This window comes from Ictidomys tridecemlineatus, chromosome 2 (genome assembly GCF_052094955.1).
Source record: "Ictidomys tridecemlineatus isolate mIctTri1 chromosome 2, mIctTri1.hap1, whole genome shotgun sequence".
Classification (NCBI taxonomy): Eukaryota; Metazoa; Chordata; class Mammalia; order Rodentia; family Sciuridae; genus Ictidomys; species Ictidomys tridecemlineatus.
In genome coordinates, this window is record NC_135478.1 from 30,296,415 (window position 1) to 30,315,905 (window position 19,491).

A 19,491-nucleotide genomic window follows, 5' to 3' on the forward strand; every position below is an offset into this window, starting at 1 on the left:
GAAATGGCATTTTATGGATATTACTATTTTATTTTAATCCAAGGCTGGGATGTTGCCTGGTCAGTTGCTTATCAAATTTCTGTACTTGGCCAGAGAGAGAGAGAGTGTGTCATTTTATTTTATTTCCCCTTGAGTTTAAGTAACTTTTAAATATCAAATGCTATCATGTGCTGCAGCAGTATGACAACAGAATTCTGTTTAAATGACTGAATCACTGCTCGAACATAATTTAAGGGGGGGGAAAAAACAGAAGTTCTACAGAAACGTGTAGATTGAGTAGCTGTGCAACCAAATAGAAATGTCAGGATCTTCCTCCACTTAAGATTCAGAGTCCAGTGCACTGAGGCACAAGCACAGAAAGTGATTTACAATTTGAAGGAAAACCAGAAGTAAAATAATTGAGAGCTGGAAAGCAATCTCACTGCTGCCAAATTGCTTTCCGCCATGCATGCTCCATTTAGGGGTGATATTTGGATACTTACATTTAGTTTGTGCATATTTTCTTTCCCTTGTGAATATTCCATCCTGTCAGATTAGGACTGCTTCTCTGCTGTGATCAGCAAAAGGGAATATCCAAATTGCCCAGCCTTGGACTATGTCTGCAGCTTAATAAATAGAAAATGTTTGATTCTTTTTTTAAGTGCAAAGGTGATAAGCTGGCTGTTAATGAGAACATTCTTGGTCCCTAAATTGCAAAAACATGGATTCCTTTCAGATAAGCTTTAAGTTGAATTTATGGGAATAAGACACACAAAAAAAACAACTGCAAATTGTAAAGGATTGGTAAACTATTTGTTAAAAATAACAATAATTCCCTACTACCACAGCAATAATAATTTGTGAGAGAGATTTAATGAGTATCAGCCTTGGGGTTGCTTATGGCCTTCTTTCCCATGAAGTATTCATAGAAAAAGGAGACCTTCCCTGTTTACCTAACAGCAACTACCTCTAGGAATTAATCCTATGGTTCATGGATACATTGATAAAAATGTCTGTTGGACTGTCAGGCCCTTGCTTAATTGGATCTCTGAATCACATAGATGATTAGTCATCTCTTTATAATCTTTGGAAAGCCAGTGACAAAATTTGACTTAAAAGTTTGGTTCTTATTCCATGTGTTTTGCCCACAGAACACACTTCTGAATTGAACATTCAGAATATCTTTGCATTAAAACATCCAAAGGGTCCTCTTATTGTTATCTTTTTTGCTTACTTTAAAAAATATTGCTGGTTTGCTTACAAAACAAATGCAAACCTGACAGATTCATATTGATAATTGCTTCATTTGTGCCTCGGACACATTATGATCTGGACTCAAAATCCTAATGCTCTCTAAAGGTAAGGCATAAAATACCCCCTTTTCTGGAGAAAAATAAGAGTTACTGAAAAGTAAACAGGAATAAAAAACTATGCAAATAAGGCCTATGCCAAGAATAGATCTGTTTTGAAATTGGCTGTATGTCAAAGCTGGTTATTCCCTGGATAACTAGAGAATGATGGAGATGTATCTGAAGGGAATTTTTACTTAAAAAATTCATAGAATCACAAGTTGTAGGTTCTAAAATTAATAGCCTGTGGCTCTCTTGGATAGACATTTGGCTCTTGTGAACCAGGTCTTCCTAATATTGATTAGCATTGGAACTATTAGGGTTTTTTTCCACTTAGGTTCAGTTTATATTCCTGAGGCCAGAGACTATTTATTTAAATTAAAAATAAATGTGCTTTTGTCATGAGTGTAAGCTGGACTGTGATTCTGTGTTGTCCTGTGACAAAGCAGGAGATTTTAAGAGTGATGGATGAATCACATATAAGAGGTTGTGAGGGGAAATAGGGGGAAAAAAAAACAAGGTAGAGAACTGAACAACAACGGATGAGGTAGAGAGGGAAGATGGGAAGGGGAGGGGGGATAGTAGGGGATAGGAAAGGCAGCAGAATACAACAGTCACTAATATGGCATTATGTAAAAATTGTGAATGTGTAAGTGATGTGATTCTGCAATTTGTATTTGGGGTAAAAATGGGAGTTCATAACTCACTTGAATCAAATGTATGAAAGATGATATGTCATGAGCTTTGTAATGTTTTGAACAACCAATAAAAAAAAAAGAGTGATGGATGATACTTTCGAAGTTTATATGACCTGTGAGCATGTATGCACATATTCACATGTACACACACATACACACATGTATATCAGAAGCCCTCATACTTAAGGTGATGAGGATGAATCACTTAAGCAGATAATCCTAATCCTTCAAAAATGTGAAGCATCCAAGCATACATAACTTAAATATTTTTATCTTATTTGCATTTTACATTTAAATATTTTTTCCTTGTATGTCTGTACACATTAATTTCCCCATCTTTTGATGGAAAGGTTCCCCCCCCCCACAAATGAGTATTTCCAAAGCTTTTTCAAAGCAAGTAAGATTCTTCCTGAGTAGAGGGCTAGAGATTAGGCCTGCTCTCTGTTATTTAAATCAGGCTCTATGAGAATCATCTGTCAGATCCTGCTTGAGTATCTTTAGCTATAGTGAGTACCCAGACACCTACGTAGCAATCTGAGTGCAGAATCAGTCCAGATTCTCAAGATTTTGTGTTAACAGCTTTATAGTTCTCTTTCTACATCTACCTTGATGGCACCTCTACCTAGTCTTTCCAAAAGATGTTACTTAGTCTTTTTAGAAACTACTCTGTTTGGATACTTTCTTTCATGGGCTTACATACATTTTTTTTTAAATTTTCTATGTCTAATAACAAACGATACTTGCATAAACAGTTTAGGGAGAAAATGTGCCTTATAATGCATTTATGAATCTAAGAGGTTATGGGTAAGCATAGTAGAGAGTTTCCTACCAGCTTCCTGCTTGCAGTGTTCACTGAATGCTTGTCACTAAGTTTTGCAAAGAGAATGAGGGCTGTTGTTTAATTAGTCCTGTTTTTCCAATCTCTAGAAAGCTCAAAATAAAATATGTGACCCATTTCCAGGAACTTATAGACCCTGATGGTCATTGTTTCACTGTTTTACTCTTAGATTTCATCTTCTTTTTCTGTTTTTTTTTTTAAACACCCATGCATTTTCTTTTTGTCTTGTTATATTCTAAGAAAAACTGCCAGTCTTTTAATGCCAAGGTGATTTTGCTGACGGTGTTGGTTGTTGTCAACATGGTACAGTCTATGTTTTGAAATATTTAGGTTCTAAAATTAGCATGTCTGGAAAACAAATAAACAAAAAAAACTGCTTAAATTACCCTTGAACCTCCCTTGTGGCTAAGCTCAACACATCATATTTCCTGGGGTCCAAACACCTGATTTTTCCATCATCTTTGGGAAAGATGGATTGGATTGTGTTGAGTGTCAGGTGAAGTAGACTGGCCTTGCCTTCAGGTACACAGCTGTCGAAAAACATAGGTATGTTCAAAATGTAGAGTATTAAGAGTGGGTCACCCTATGAGAGAAAGGCTCCTGAGAGCTGACATTTATGCCCATACCTAAGGAGTTTAAAGCCCATTCTGTCTGGTATTATTTCTAAATGCATTCATTGCTTCTGGGCGAGCTACCCGTCTTTGTTCTAAGACAAGGACAGAAATTCATGAAGTTCCCCTCCCACATATTCACAGAGGGCATGCTCAAAAGTTTTGAAAGAGATAAAATAAAGGCGAATGAAAAAACTTTTATGTATGTTTTCAAGTCCATAAGGGTGCATTCTTAATTTTTTTTTTATTGTGAAGTTTCAAAAATTAACTTCACTACTTTAAATTTGACATCCGACCTCTTGTGTGGGCACATTACTGCTTTGAGAGATTGGTTTTCCCGTGTGATTCTTAACTTGGATTAACTTCCTCAAACATTAAACTTTTAGAAAAATGTGTGCATTTGAATTATCACTTCTCAAGTCAGCTTCAAATTCTTATTCTTAAAATACGAGTTTCCTAATTGTATTACCACCTTTATCCTTAATAAAAGACAGCATTTGTATTTTATATATGCAAGGATAATATCAAGCTTTCATTTCCTTCCATGACTTTTTCTTTAGCAAATATTTTTAGAGCACAATAATTGACAAAAAAAGGTACAGTTTCCTATTTATAACCTAATAACTATTAGTCTTTAAAATAGAATTACACATAATACTTACATTGGTTTTTCCTTGATAGACACTGTAAAGTGATTTTGTTTTTGTCTATGATTAAATTGTTTCATTCAAGGTACTTTAACTAGAAGATTTTTTTTTTTTTTTTTGTACTGAGGATTGAATCCAGGGGCTCTTTACCACTGAGCTATATCCCCAGCCCTTTTTATGTTTTATTTTGAGACATGGTCACCCTAAGTTTCTTAGGGCCTCACTAAGTTTCTGAGGCTCATCTCAAACTTGCAATCCTCCTGCCTCAGCCTCCCAAGTCGCTGGGATTATAGGAACTGGAGTACTTTTTACTTTAAACAAATTTGGGAATATAACATTTGGTACTTTTGAAATGGTGACCTCTGTGGACATGGAAATTGATTTTTAGGAAGGCAGCCTTGCAAAATGATTTAGGTGTTGAGTCTGAGCTTACAGTGAGACTGCCTGGGACCCGAGATATTTGTTTAACCTCCGTGTGCCTAAGTTTCCTCATCTGTAAATGTAATCAGTCATATTTAATGCAGGGGGTTACTATGAAGATCAAATGAAATAAGAAGTCTAACAACGTACTCGTCAGTATTCCTATGCTATTAGTTCTCAATGGATTATTATAAAGTTGGCCTTGGGTACTGAGAGTAGGTTCCCCACCAGCAGTTGGCTAGTGAAAATTTAGTTGAAATGCTTTGGTGTTCTGGTCTTTCACCTCCTTCCTTCTCTCCCCTTGCAGGTGGCCCCAGCCATTAAGGAGAGGATGATGAAGAAGGGAAGCCTCATGCTGGGCTACCAACCCCACCGGGGGAAGGTCAACTTCTTCCGCCAGGTGGTGATCAGCCCTCAAGTGCGCCGGGAGGACATGGACTTCCTCCTGGATGAGATAGACCTCCTGGGTAGAGACATGTAGCTGTGGCTTTTGGTTCCCCCAGAGACATGGATCCTGTCCTGGGGAGGGCATCTGGAGACATGTAGTAAATTATAATACTTCTGATGGGAAATGGGACAGTCCAGACACAACAAAACCAACATGCTAAGCAAATGGTGTTAGGGATTCTTGCTGTCTGGGAACTACTGTTGGTATAAAGGAGGGATTTTTTTTTTTTTTTTTTTTTTGGAAAAGATGTCTCTGGACAGAGCCTTATAGAGAGGTCAGTAAATACCATATGGATCCTGTGTTCTAAACTTACTTCGCTGTTTAGAGAACATATAAATTAATAGTTTAAGGCAGGGTTCTCAAGGTGTGGTCTCTGCTCTAGCCACATCAGCATCACTAGGGAACTTATTAATATTTAGATTCTCAAGCCTCACCCCAGACCAACTAAATCAGAAATTCTAGGGGCGGGGGGAGGGGGCAGGGGAATGCAGCAGCCAGTATTCTGTGTTTTAACAAGCCTCCCAGGTGATTCTGATGCACGGTAAAATCTGAACACACTGGTTTAGAAAACGCCTTTTATTGATTGAATAACTAGTGTTTTGTCAGCAAGACGATATCTAATACTTTAGTAGCCCCTGAGCTACTCTTTGAAAATACTGCTGTGGCATTTTAGTATGGTGTTTTTAAGGGTATCAGAAGCATGTCGAAGATTTTTTTTTTTTGAAGACTATACAAAATGTTCATCTTATAAAAATATATGCTTTTAGGCAGGCTAAATTTTTATTTTCAAAAGCTAAAATTAACCATTGTCTATTCTAAGTACCTACATTCGAGATTAGGATAAAAACTAAATTCTTTGCAGTGTGATCTTTCCATCGAGGAGCGATAGTTTTAATTCACTTCCTAAAATCGGTCACATCATGAGCTGGGGATGAACACCTCATACGTAATGTTTGTGGGGGTCTCTTTTATCTGTAGGGGCCCATTCCTTGTCTTGCTCTCTGCCTTGTAAGAATAACGAGAATGAAGTCCATGGTTGTATGACATTCCCTTTCCCAAGCTTTGAAATGTCAGTGTAGACTACTACATGGCTTATATTGGGCAGAGAATCTGGGAATCAGAGTTCTTTCAATGGAAACACCTCCTCCATTTTTCCTAGAAGTGGATGGTAGTCCTGGTCCTAGATTCCCAGAAGACTTTCATGTGACTAAGATGTGGACAATATTTGAAGATGTGGGTACAGCGTTAAAGTTCTGCATTGGTAGGTGAATGAAGAGTTTTCAAGGGTTAGACTTAACACATACAGTGACCTTCCTATACTTCATCTTTAGCTTATGTCATTTAAATTTTGAGCAGATATTTAGTGTTTTGCTTTTATTGCACATTATTATTTTAGTGTGCATGTTTTCTCAATATATTCTTCAGCTGATATATATAATTTTTTTCTGTGCTGGGGATCAAGCCCAGGGCCTTCTGCATGCTAAGCATCTTTTAATCAAAGAATATTTTAATTTTTTTTCTGAATTACTTCACATTCTGTGGTGATAGTTCTGTGTGTGTGTATGTATTTTGAATTTCTTGTTGCCTTTTTTGGTTAATGTCTACACAAAATGGTCCTAAAATTGATGCTTGCAATAATTTGGATTTCATGAAATAAAGAGCAATATTAGTGTATTTTGTGTCACTCACTTTTCTTTTCCTGTCATCTCCTCTTCACCAGATTATAACAATACATTTTTAGAAGGGAACTGGATTAATTGGCAATTTCAGTTAAACAATTGAGGAAATAGGAAGCTGGCTGTTTTTCAGTTAATGCCTTGAATAAAATGGAAAGAGTGATTCTGGCTCCGTGTGGGTTTGTGCCTTGTGTACTCTGTCTTCTCCTCGGCAATGGGAAACCATAGCCAGAGCTCAGCTGCTGTGCTTCTGAGAAGTGGCAATTCCTTCATCAATGGGAAATACTAACAGGTATTTGATGAAAGGGTGATGACAACTCATTATTCCTTTATTCACTAAAAATGTCGGCAGTGTGCCTACCATTTTGTAGGTAATGATCTTAGGTACTAAAGATACACAGTGAATAAAACTCTTAAACTTTCATTCCAGGGAAGGCAAACAATTAGCTCATAAATATATAGCAAACCAGGTGATGGCAAGTACTTTGACAAAAAAAATCAAGAGAGTTTACTCTCTTGTTAGATTGTGGAAGTGAGAGGGGTCCTGTGTACTATGTAGAAAATTTGGTTGGATGAGGCCTCTGTTGAGCTGATATTTGAGTGGAGATGTGGAATCGAAGGAGAGAGTCACATGGAATTGGGGAAAGGCTGCCTCAGAGGGAGGACATAGCAAGTCCATACTTTTGCTCTGCTGTCCTTAGGGATGAATTCAATCATCAACCCCATGCTTCCAGCCATGTTTTCCACATTTCAAACACAAAGATTAACAGAAGGGAACTCCACCACCACCATTTGCTTTGGGGAACACGTGTTTCTTGAGGTGAGACTGGAAAACGTAGCTTTTTGGTTGGTTTGTATGTGGTTTCATTTTAACTAGATATGTTGATGTGGAGATGTTGGTCATTTTAACCAGATATATTAATGTCAACATCTATACAAGTAGCTCTGTCATTAAGAAAGAAAAATGTCCTGTCAGTAATAAAGAATGGACAATGGAGGAGACTCATGGGCCTTACCATCATGCCACAATTGTGGAGTGACAACAGTTCTTAAAGCAAAGTTTTATTTTTCCAGACAGCTCATTAATTAACCAAGGCTGATAAAGTGTGATTCCAATTAGAACTACTTGGAATCCAGTCAGTCTGTCTGGTTTGTACTTATCTAATCCATCCTGAAATGGATGGATAGAACTCGAAATGCTTTAATCCTCTTGACTCCATCAGAGCCTGGGTGGAACTAGAAAATAATTATTTTCAATTTTAGATCTTCAGGACCAGTTTGATTCTTCTTAATTTAAACCCGTCTGAACTGACCTAATGCATTATCCAATGGGAATTCATTTCAACCAATTACACCTGGTTTGATTTGTTCTAATATCTATAAGGTTTATTTTATACAGTTTAACTTAAGAAATATTAGATGAAATTTCCTTAATCCAACTATATTCAGAAAGACATTCCCTTTTCATGATGGCGTGACTTTGGGGAGCACAGGTGAGTAGCGGAAGTATCCAGAAAGGGGAATCTTTCCTCGGTCTTTGGGGATAACTCATTGTTCTGTAAATAGACAACTCCTGGTTAAACCAGAGTCATAAATGGAAAAACGTGAGTTATATCTCTCAGCTCTTTTTTTCTGTTCTACCCAGGCTCTTAAATAAAGATTCATGGGGTGGGAGGTGAATATGGGCAGGAATGTGGAGTACCATAGCCAAATTACAAAAGTAGCATGGGCCTCTTTTTTTCTTTAACCCCTTTGTCCTGCAGATATGTCATTTCTTATGGCAAAAACAAACAAACGAACAAACAAACACCTACAAATTTCAGGACATTCTAATGCAGAGATCAAGGATAATTATGACAATACCTGGCACTCCTACTATCTGCCACCTCCAATGCCACCTTCTTGACAGGGTCTTATGTATCCTCACAAATAACCACCAGATGGGAGTTATTCTTACAATGGGGGAGCTTGTAATAACTTGTAATAATAACTTAAGTATTTTCAAAAATACTTAAGATTGCCAAGCTACTGAGCAGTGATCCAAGATTTAAATCTAAATCTAACTCATCCAGGGCATGGAAGGCTTTTTCCATTTCCCTTTATTGGAGGGTACATGTGGAAAAAAGAGTAATTCCAGCAATCTGTCTGTACCTGACTTTCACAGTTACTTAGCAAAGAAAAGCACCAATAACTAAGTTGGTCTCAGAGGATATTAATTCTATCTGACTGCCACAGCACCTTTCTCAAACTAGAAAACAGGAATTTTTCTTTCTGCGTTTGCCGTTGAAGACAGAGGGTGGTAGTACGCAAAGAACTTTTTGAGTTAAATTATTAAAACTTTTTAACAGGGAACACATTGAAGGTAAAGAATAACAATTTCTGAGTATTGGGCCATTGTTTTAGTTTCACTGGCCTTTCCTGAGCTCCATGATCCCATGTTGAAATACTGGGTTTGTGTTAGTCAGCTTTTTGTTGCTGTGACATAAAAGCTGAGAAAAAAACAACTTAGAAGAAGAAGGAGTTATTTTAGCTCATTGTTCAGAGATTTCCATCCACGGTTGGCTGGCTCTATTGTTTCTGGGATTATGTTGAGGCAGGACAGCATGGCAAATGGGTAGGGTCCAGCAAAGCTGCTTACTTTGTGGTGGTCAAGAAGGAGAGAGAGAGAGAGAGGAAGGAAGGAATAGGAACAAGACATAATCTCCAAAGGTATGTTTCTAAGGACCGCATCCCTTTAGCTTATAGTGTCTACCATCTCGTAATAGTACGTTCAGTTATGAATGAATCCCTCCATGAAATAATCCATTGATGAAGTCAGAATCCTCACATCCATTCTTTGCTCAAAACTACATGTCTCTGAACATTTCCACATTGGAAACCAAACCTTTATCACATGAGCCCTTTGGGGACATTCCGGATCCAATCTGTAACAATTGATAATTCCATCTGAGTGTCCCAATGGCACTCAAGTTCAGCATGTACAAAATGGACTCATGATTTCCTACCCACAACCCAAGGTCACTCCCCAGGCCTGTTCCCTTCTCCATGTTTTACACCTCAGTTAACTCACTATTTTCTATCTAATTTGGCAAACCCCAGATGCTTCATACTTCCATCTCCCTCTCTCCTTTACTTTCCACCCTTAACAGGCCTTGTTGGATTTACCTCTAAAATATTTCTCCACTCATCTGTTTATGCCTGTGTCTGGTTTCACATCCAAATTTCAAGTTTCTGTTACTTTCCCCCTGAACTACAACCTCTGTTACAGTAATGACCTCTGTTACAGTTTGGATCTGAAGCATCTCTCCAAAACACGTGTGATGAAGACTCAGTCTCCAATGCAGTAATATTCAAAAGTGGGGCTCTTGGGAGGTGGTTGGATCACGAGGGCTCTGACCTCATCAGTAGATGAATCCATTTTTGGATCCTTCGCTTCATGGGGTTTTGAAGGAAGCGTTTTGCTATAAAATTGAGCTTTCTCTCTGCCTCCTGGATCAAGTCACTAAGTGAGAAGCTCTACTACACCACGGGCTCCCCTCCGCCATGTTCTATCTCACCACAAGCCCACAGCAATGGGGCCAAGCGGACAGGGACTGAAACATCCTAAACCAAGAGTCAAAATAACTTTCTTCCTTTTATATTGTTTTTCTCAAGTATTTCGTCACCGTGATTGAAAGCTAACACAGCCTCTTTGCCGCATCCATATGTTGCTTCTGAATCTTGTCCCATCTTGCTACTTCAGCTGTATGGAGGCAAATGATTCTAATTTTCAAGATAAAGATCAAATTCTACAAGCAGCTGCCAAGGCCCTGCATCCTTCCAACTCCCATGAAGTTTCAGATTTATGTGGAGCAGACTTTTTCATACTGAGGTCCAGAAAATGCAGCTTTCCTTTAGATCCCACCCTGTTTATCTACATGTCAAAACCGTTGAATGTAGTACTTCTTCCTTAAATGATATTTCCCTTTTCTATTCCTTCACCTGTCAAAATGTATGCTTACCAATCAGATGTCAACTTGATTCTCTGTTCCTTTTAGGGATAGTTTCTCTGCTTGTCCTCCATCCACCCAAAAAGGTATCTGCAGCCACATAAACTGTCACATAGGGAGCTTGGCACATAGTAATTGTTCAATAAATAATTGTAGAAGTAAGAGTGATTGGTAGGTTGGTCTGTTAAATTGCCTTTGATATGACATTTTTTTAATTTGAGGAGGCATTTAGATAGATAAATGTTAAACAACTACTCTGTTGGCTTAAAGAAAACTAAAAAAAAAAAATCACCTTTAATCTTAAAACCCTTTCTACAAGCTGAGAAATCAGTGCTCTGGTTGGTAAATGCACTAAAGAAGAAAAACGTTTCTACTTAAAATTTAATTTAGATTCATGTCAGAAAAAAAATTTCTTGGAATAAACATGATTTTGATTTCTAAATTTTTTTTTACAAGAAAGTACATCCACATTAAAACAGCACAAGCCATAGATGCATTTTTAAACATTTCATTAGCACAATCTGGTACAGGTTTATGTATAAAATAGACCAGAATTTGAAGTTCCAACTGTAGATGATCACAGTATAGTACACAAATAGTAGAAACTCTAGTTCATAGGGATGATGAGTCCTAAATAGATTCTATGTTATTAGAAGGCTTTGAGGTATCTGTGGGTGGGTCGTGCTGTGCCAGAGACCAAGGGATGAGAGAGTTGTGAAACTCTAATAGAAACAGATTTTCTCCCTGCAGCTGTGGTCCCATCCTGATGGTGGACTGAGCAGGGAAAGGAATGAGCAATGGATTCTTGAAAGAATTCCATTACCTCCTCACCTTCCTATTTTTGGGCATTTAAGAACCCATGATAGATCTTAAATGATGTATTCCACCTCATGCCTACATCAACATATAAGTTGAATTCTTTAGTTGCATGATTAGTCAAGAAGTCAAGGACCTAAACACCATGTTTCCCTAAAGTCTCTCTGAGATTTGGGTGTAGAGGAAATCATTTTCTCATTCTGGGACTGGTAGCCCAAGCTCAGTGTTTTACGGACAGCTGTCTGAAACCTGCAGATGAATTTTGACATCCCTCACCTTCTTGGGGGCAGAGCTATACAACTTAACCTATACAACATCTAGGGAGGTTTCACATTTTTGTTATAGGGGCTTGCTAGTCTTCCAGATAATTGACTAATTTGGTGTACAAATGTGAGTGTGTGTGTGTGTGTGTGTGTGTGTGTGTGTTAGATTGTTTTTTTTTTTCCTTAATTCTCCACTCTGCAAGCTTAGGATGTCCATATGTAGTTGTATCCATATAATAAAGTCGCAGTGGAAATTCTTGCATCTTCTAATGTAAACAACCAACATTGAAGAATCAATCCTGGAGATGACACTTAAACTGATTATGTGGTAGGTGGGCCTGTTCTAATCCTTAGCTAAACCACTGGAATAACACTCATGTGACTAATACTGCATGTTTATGCTACAGCATAGCATCCCCTAGCTGTATTAGTCTCATCATAAAAAAATGTGACCTCAATAGATATTGACAAAAATCCTACTCTTAACCTATATTGTGTATATAGCTATATATTGGGGACTGAACTATAGGTTTTAAGGTATGGGGATCATGGGGTGGGGGCTGACTTGATCAATATGTTGAACAAAGGAAATCAGAAAGGCACTAGAAAACTTGAACTGGAAAGCAGTGATCCAGCAATACCACTACATTTGTATCTCGAGAAAAGAATAGATTGAATGCTATAGAGGCTAAATTTAAACAATCAAATCCAGTTGGCATAAGAGAGAGTTACTCGTGCCTAACAATTATATTTCTAAGTGAGATTGAATTGGTCCCAAGTTAATGGATCTGAACACTAGTTGATGTTTAAGTTATACCTTCAAGGACAGCAGTTTAATACATGTGATGTGTATGGATTATCCTATTCTGAAGGACACGTTCAGGGTGGACTCTTATGAGTAAGGGCATTTGGAGAAGATCCATGCAAATCTTCGATTCTTGGTAAATGGAGAAACAATTGTCATCACCAGAAAAACATTGGAGAGGTTCTAATTTAGCAGGTAGGTGGAGGAAAGAATTTGTATGAGCAATACAAGAGATATAATATAATTAAAAAAACTAAAACAAGCCAACAACCATGCATTACCATTCATATGAAGACTGAAGAAAAACTGGGTCACCAGCAGCAGTGCCAGCTACTGTCTTCTAGAAAGTGCCTGGTAATTAGAAACCAATGATTGGCATTTGTGCTGCTGCTGCTGACCTGAGATTTCATGCGAGTTCAGCATTTTGCAATATCGCCTGCCTGATTGATAGCTGGATGTCTTAAAATCTTGGGTCTGTTCCTACATAAATGAATTCCTTCTAGTTTTTATTGTCAAAATAATAAAAATAAAATAGTTCCGATGAATGTTCATTGAAGAGCGTGCTGAATTAAACACAGTAGCTAGATGTGTGGATAACTTAGGACCTTATTAAGAACTTGATTTTGCTTATGATCTTTCTTAATTTGGAGTATAATTGTCCCTGAAATCCTTCTACCTCTTATCCATCAGAAGAGTCCTTAAATAATGAAAATGAGAGGAAAAATACTCAGGAACAGTTATTCTATATCACAGGATTCAAGCACATTTTAGATTCTGACAGTGTTGTGTATCAGATTCCTTCCTGAGCTTCAGTGAACAGCAATGGTGGAGCAGAGCCTCACACTCGACCAGTTCAAGCACCTACGGGTTCCTTAGGAAATTTAAATCCAGATCCAAATGACCTGGAAGGGAATGAAAAAGTAGCATCCTAGAAGGAAAAGATTAACAATTTGACCTCAGAGAATCAATTAATAAAAGGAGAGAAATCCGTAACATTTGAAAATAGAAATAAAATATTTTTAAACACATTCTAGTGCTAGACACTTACCCAAATATTATTTGATTAATTTTTACAACAGCTCTGTAAAGAAAACTTTATTGATTCGTTAACTTATCTGCACATTCTGTTTTACAGTTCAACCCTGTAAACTAGAAACAACCCATATGGTTGCTTTGATGCTTTGGTATTTTGATAATAAATGACTAAATGCAATGATGCTTTGGTATTTTAATCATAAGAAAACTAAATATAAAATACTTGGATATTTAAAATAAATTAAGCAGAAATTAACGTGAGAAACTGTCTTGTGCAAAATAAATGAACACAAAGACCAAAAGATTAGGTGATGGATGTAAAAATAGAAATAGCAAAAGTGGTGTTCTGATTTCATCCAAGATGGAATAGATGGACTATTCCATCAGGAATTTATCTATTCCAACAGGAACCACATCGACTGTCCTGCACCAAACAGCTAAACAACTGGAAAGAACTATGATACGAGAGTTTTCAAGATGTTGGACATTAGGCAATGAAAGGCAGTGATCTCTGTGAATCAGGAAACCCATAAGCTGAAGACATTATTGTAGCACTTTATTGAAAGAGTGAGTTTTAGGGGGTGGCTCAGGGATGTGAACCCAAGAGGAGAGCTCAGCAGACTCCCTTAGGTAAGGAGACATATTAGAGAGCTGCAGAGACCAGGTACATAGAGGTCTTAGGACATATGCCTAAAGGAAATTGCTTGTGGCTGGACTAATATCTCCTCACACAAACTAAAAGACAGCATCCATTGTTCACACAGGACCTGGAATATTGTGTCCTTTTTCCAGCTGTACTGGAAAAAAAAAAAAAAACAACTCATGATTCACAGGACATTGGGTAACAGACACAGAAAGTTCTTGCTTTGGTAATAGGACAAAATTAACCACAGACTAAGACATCTGACCTGTGTCCAGTTTTATTAATGGTGATGCTAACCTGATTACTTGGTAAAGATGGTGCCTGGTTTGTTTCTCCACAGCCAAGGTATTGTTCTCACTTTTTCTCCTTTTCACATGCTATTCCTTAGAACTGAGTTACTAAGCCCAAGCCAAATCCCAGTGGAGGAGAATTAAGCTCCATTTCCTAGAGGGAAGAGTCTCAAAGACTTTGTAGACATTTGGTAAAATCACCAGCAGTAACTAATAAACATTTGGGGAGAGAAATTTAAGGCTGTGCAAATATCCTGTTTGTCCTTCAATGTTTCGCCCCATCATTTTTGCAGTCATTGGTTAGCAATTAGAAAACCTAAATAATCTTCAGTCAAGCCCATACCATACAACTTAATAAATTCTTGAGTGAATAAATTACTGATTATTTGAAAACAATGCCGTAGAAAATCGTTAAGAAAATAGGATTGGATATCTATTGGTGTTATCATTTGAATGTGTCCCCCAAAGTTCGAATATTAGAAACTCGAATGTGGGGTTGGGAGGTGGGCCTCAAAGGAGTGATCAGGCTTTGAGGACTTGCCATTAGCATGGAAGTGGGTTTGTGATCTTCAGAGTAAGTTTCTTATAAAAACAGGCATCCAGCCCTCTGGCCTGTCACCCTCACTTCCTCCCAGTGATGATTTTCACTGTGCAATGTCACAGCAAGACGGCAGCTCTGCCCCACCAGATACTAGTCCCTTGGTCATGTTTCCCAGCCTCTACAACAGTGGAAAATAAATTTCTTTCCTTTTTGAATCACCCAGTCTCTGGTCTTGTGTAATACAGGTATTGTTAATAATACAAAAATAGGCTATTAACAATTGGATCTTTGGAAAGGCAATCATTTCCTAAATAAAAATGCAATGGGAGTGTTCATAAGGGGATAGAGTCAGAAGGGTGAGGGACAGGTGAGAGTGGCCTTCCTGCTTCTGTTGTTTTCTGGAATGCCAATATTTTGGGGTAGCATGTTCTGTGCCTTACCATTGTCTTTTAGTTGTCATTTAATTTTCTTGGGGTAAACTGACTGCATTTACTTAGTCACCTCTGTTATCGCCTGCTCAAATTTCAAATATTCAATGTTGAATTTAAAAACTCAATATTAAAACTTTAAGAAATCACATTTAGGGGCTGGGGATGTGGCTCAAGCTGTAGCGCGCTCGCCTGGCATGCATGCGGCCCAGGTTCGATCCTCAGCACCACAAACAAACAAACATGTTGTGTCTGCCGAGAACTAAAACAAAATAAATATTAAAATTCTCTCTCTCTCTCTCTCTCTCTCTCTCTCTCTCTCTCTCAAAAAATAAAGATATTGTGAAAAGATTAAAAATATTAAAAAAAAAGAAATCACACTTAGTATCTATTCGTGAGGATGTATAACATTGGAAGGGCTTAATTTCTTAATCTAATGCTGTTATGTGAATGATTTAATTTCCTAACACAATATCTGTATTGTTAACAGTGCCTGTCTCATGAAACAAAGCCACAAGGCATGGCCTACATGAACGGCTTTTCAATTGGCACCATTGATGTCAAGAGCCATCCTGACATCATCATGACTAGAATAGTCTATAGAAGCCACAGTGATGTGGCACTCCAACAAATCCAGTTCTGTTCCAACTCAAAAATTGTTACTACAAGCATTTCACCTATCTCTAGTATATCAATAAGCAGAGATTTTGATAATGATCATAATAGTTGTGCAAATGTGTATTCATTGATGAAATTATTGGCGTTCTGGATATGTGAATGGGCTAGAAACATTATAAATATTCTCTCCATCTTTATGCAAACAGGATCCAACAGGAGTTTTGCCAAGTGCTAAGTATATCTACCCTGATTATACATTCCAGGACTGGAGAAATAACCACAGGATGAGTTCAGGGGCCCACTGGACCCACTGTGAGTTGGATCTTGGCCAAAACTCCATTGATCACCTGACCTCCATAAGCTCCTACTTTTACTGGAGGGCCACATTGACACTTTTGGCTCTCCCGGAATCGATGTCAATTCAGAGCCTGTGTCTAGTCAGCCCCCAAAGTTTTGATCATTGCCTTTTCCCTAATGCACAGGTATCTGGGCAAAGGCCTTAGGTCGCTTTAGGGAAGGATGGGAAAAAGATTAATAGTAAAGATTTTTGGTAGGATAACAGGGTCCTTCCTCAAGGGGACCTGGCCTCCCCTTCATTTAAAGAGTTAGAGGTCTGTAAATTGACTCAAATTTAGAAAGTGGTTGAGGGGCCGTGATTCTCGGCTGCTATGATCTGGGGCATACTTTTGTACATTTGCCCTGCAATTTTTCTGCTTGTATAAGTCAAGTAAGAATTTGGTGGGTTTCCCATCTATTTGGCTTCCAGGAACACCAGGACTAATTAGCCAACGCCAGAGACCTTCATGAATCAGGACATTGTCTCAACTTCTTCCCTTTTGCTGTTCATTATGGTAACTTATGACCACCCTGTCCTTGGTGATTGAGGGCTGTCCCTTGGCCTGTTCCTGCCCGAGATCTAATCATGCCCATTGTATTTAAGTCTTCCAATTGATTGACTCCTAAGGTAAGGTCTGGTATGCAAAGAAGAGCAACAACAGAGGTCTTCAAGGATGCTGGTGCTCCCTCACACATTTGTTTCTTACAGTTTTGGTGAAGGTACATCTTCTGGACTGCCCAAGTATGGAAGAGAAGATTGTACATGACAGATCCAAATTCTCTGAGCCTTTGAATTCCCTCATCAACAGTAAACCAAGAGAGGTCAGGCATTTCCAGCTCATTTATAGTAGACCATCTTTGGACCCACACTTCAGCCAAATAATTAGTACCCTTTTTTTAATGCTGCGAGCTATTAAATTAAATCTAGAATCTCTGCTTAATGTGTCAGTATCAATAAATTCAACCTGATAAGTTTATGTTCTTTCCACCATTACCCCACACCCTTAAAATTCATTCCCACACGTTTCCAAAACCTCTGTTTGTATAAATTAAAAAACTCAAGAAGTTCCTTCAGAGTGTAGTGTATGTCCTCATGGGCCACTCTCTAGACCTCACCTCCAGGGGTCTGCTTAGATTTGGATCTAGTTATAGGCCTGGAAGCAAAAGTGGGTGGTGAGGGTGAATCCTGAGGAGAATCAACATCTTCATGCTGAGCAACTGAATCACCAAAAGTTTTTACTGTTTCCATAAGCAAAGCAGGATTAGTTCCTTCCAGGAGGGGTAGAGAAGCCAAAGCAACAGAGGGTAGGGGTTGGGATGTCTCAGTAGTGGTTAAGGGTGGGAATTCAACAACTTCTAGCAAAATAAACTCATTAGAATATGAGAGTTCAATGACCCCAGCCCCACTAGGCCCCTCCCATACATCACCATCCCAATTTGCAGGATCCCATTCTTTTCCAAGCAGAGCACTCACTTTAACCACCAGAGTCTGAGAGTTAAACTTCAAGAAGAAGTGAACTTGCATCTGCTGCAGCTTCCTTGTTCTTCCAACTTTTAGTTCATCCGAGCCATCATCCTATTGATCAGTGCTGCCCACACTTAGGTAGGGACTCCTTTTCAGTTGGCTATCCCACATGCCAATCATTCCTAGACACACTCTCATTGATACACCCATAATCCTTGGCGTATCTTAATCCAATCAAGTTGGCAATTCATATTAACCATTATGGGTAGTAAATGATTTCTAGGGGAGAAAAGAAATCCAGAGAACAGACAATGACTTGGGACACTATTCCTCTAGACTCTAGGTGTGATGTTTGGTTTTTAGTCCCTTCCTCTATGATACGAGTTTAATCTTCTTTTTATTAAGGAAGCATTTTATTAAGGAGATTTGAAAGCAATTTTTTTAATGAATCTGGTCTTTAGGTAGATAAGGAACTTCATGAACAAGTCTCTCCCTGAACTTCAGAAAAAAAAAAAAAAAAGAGGATCCAGAGACAGGGTGGGAGAGAGTTGACGTTAAGTCAAAGAAACACTGGTTCTGAGAATGTTTCTTCAGCTCAGCATGTCCTAAAGCCAAACTTTGGAGTGTCATTTTCTCAGTTCCAACATGAACAAGACTACTGATGTAACTCCTTAGCACACGAGACATATGATGCTCAGTTGAATGGATTCTAGGTGTCCTAATTGCTGACTTTGCATCCCTGATATGTCCTTGGGCTGACAGTATAAGGCACTACTCTGATGAGACGTGGGTAATCTCTGAATTATGAATTAGCTTCAATCTGCATGTTTCCTCTAGGTGTGCAGCATATTGATCACTGAACTCGCGGACATCTGACGTCATCCTAATTCCTTAACTAGAAAATTTTAACTAGATTTGGTCATGGGAAACAGGAGCCTTGCCTGTTCTGATGCTTCCAGTCCTCTGCCTATGTAGAGACCCACTCCCACCCCCATGGGGCCCCAGATGGTCACTTGACATTCAAAGCTCAAGGTTTGGAAATGTAAAACGGCTTTTCAGTTTAACAAGCTTACCCTGAAAATCATCCTGGGGTAAATTAAGACTGTAAGTACCTGCTTCACAACAGTTTGGGTCAGGTTTAGAAGGCCAACGAGCTAGAAAATTTATTTAGATTTTTCTCAGTTTTTGAATGTGATATAGAACCTAAGGGATCACGGATTTGTATAATCCCAACAATAAACGCTGAGCCCACCATTTTGTTCTCTTTTTGGCATTTCTTCAGTGTCTTCAGTTGTGGAAGAGGCTATTCTCCCATTCCACCCAGGAGATTTAGGAAGTAGTCAAACACAGACCCAAACAAACTATCAGAGGGAAGTGGGAGTCCCTTTGTTATTCTGGGGGATATACAATGCATATAAATAAGCTTCCTGTGTTCTTTTGTAGCAGAAAGTGAGCATTCACTCTTACTGTGGAAAAACAATCATTTGATTCATCTTGACTTCCTTTGAAGCACAAGAAAGATGAGATACAAATATGTCCTTCTACAGGGAAGGTTTAAAGATTAGGTGAACTATGTATTTGGTGATTCAAGTTCCA

General features: G+C 38.4%; 1 protein-coding gene across 12 annotated transcripts in view; it reads left to right on the forward strand.

Annotated features, from left to right (window-relative positions):
* The window catches only part of Gadl1 (glutamate decarboxylase like 1), a 494,905-nt gene extending 488,241 nt beyond the window's left edge, over positions 1–6,664 (forward strand). For all 12 annotated transcript variants that reach the window (XM_078038249.1, XM_078038239.1, XM_078038243.1 and 9 more), the window contains one exon: positions 4,850–6,664. In XM_078038249.1, the coding sequence (XP_077894375.1) occupies positions 4,850–5,023 (174 nt within the window). In that variant the 3' untranslated portion in view covers positions 5,024–6,664. The remainder of the gene's footprint in view (positions 1–4,849) is intronic.
* Positions 6,665–19,491: the final 12,827 nt, after the last annotated feature.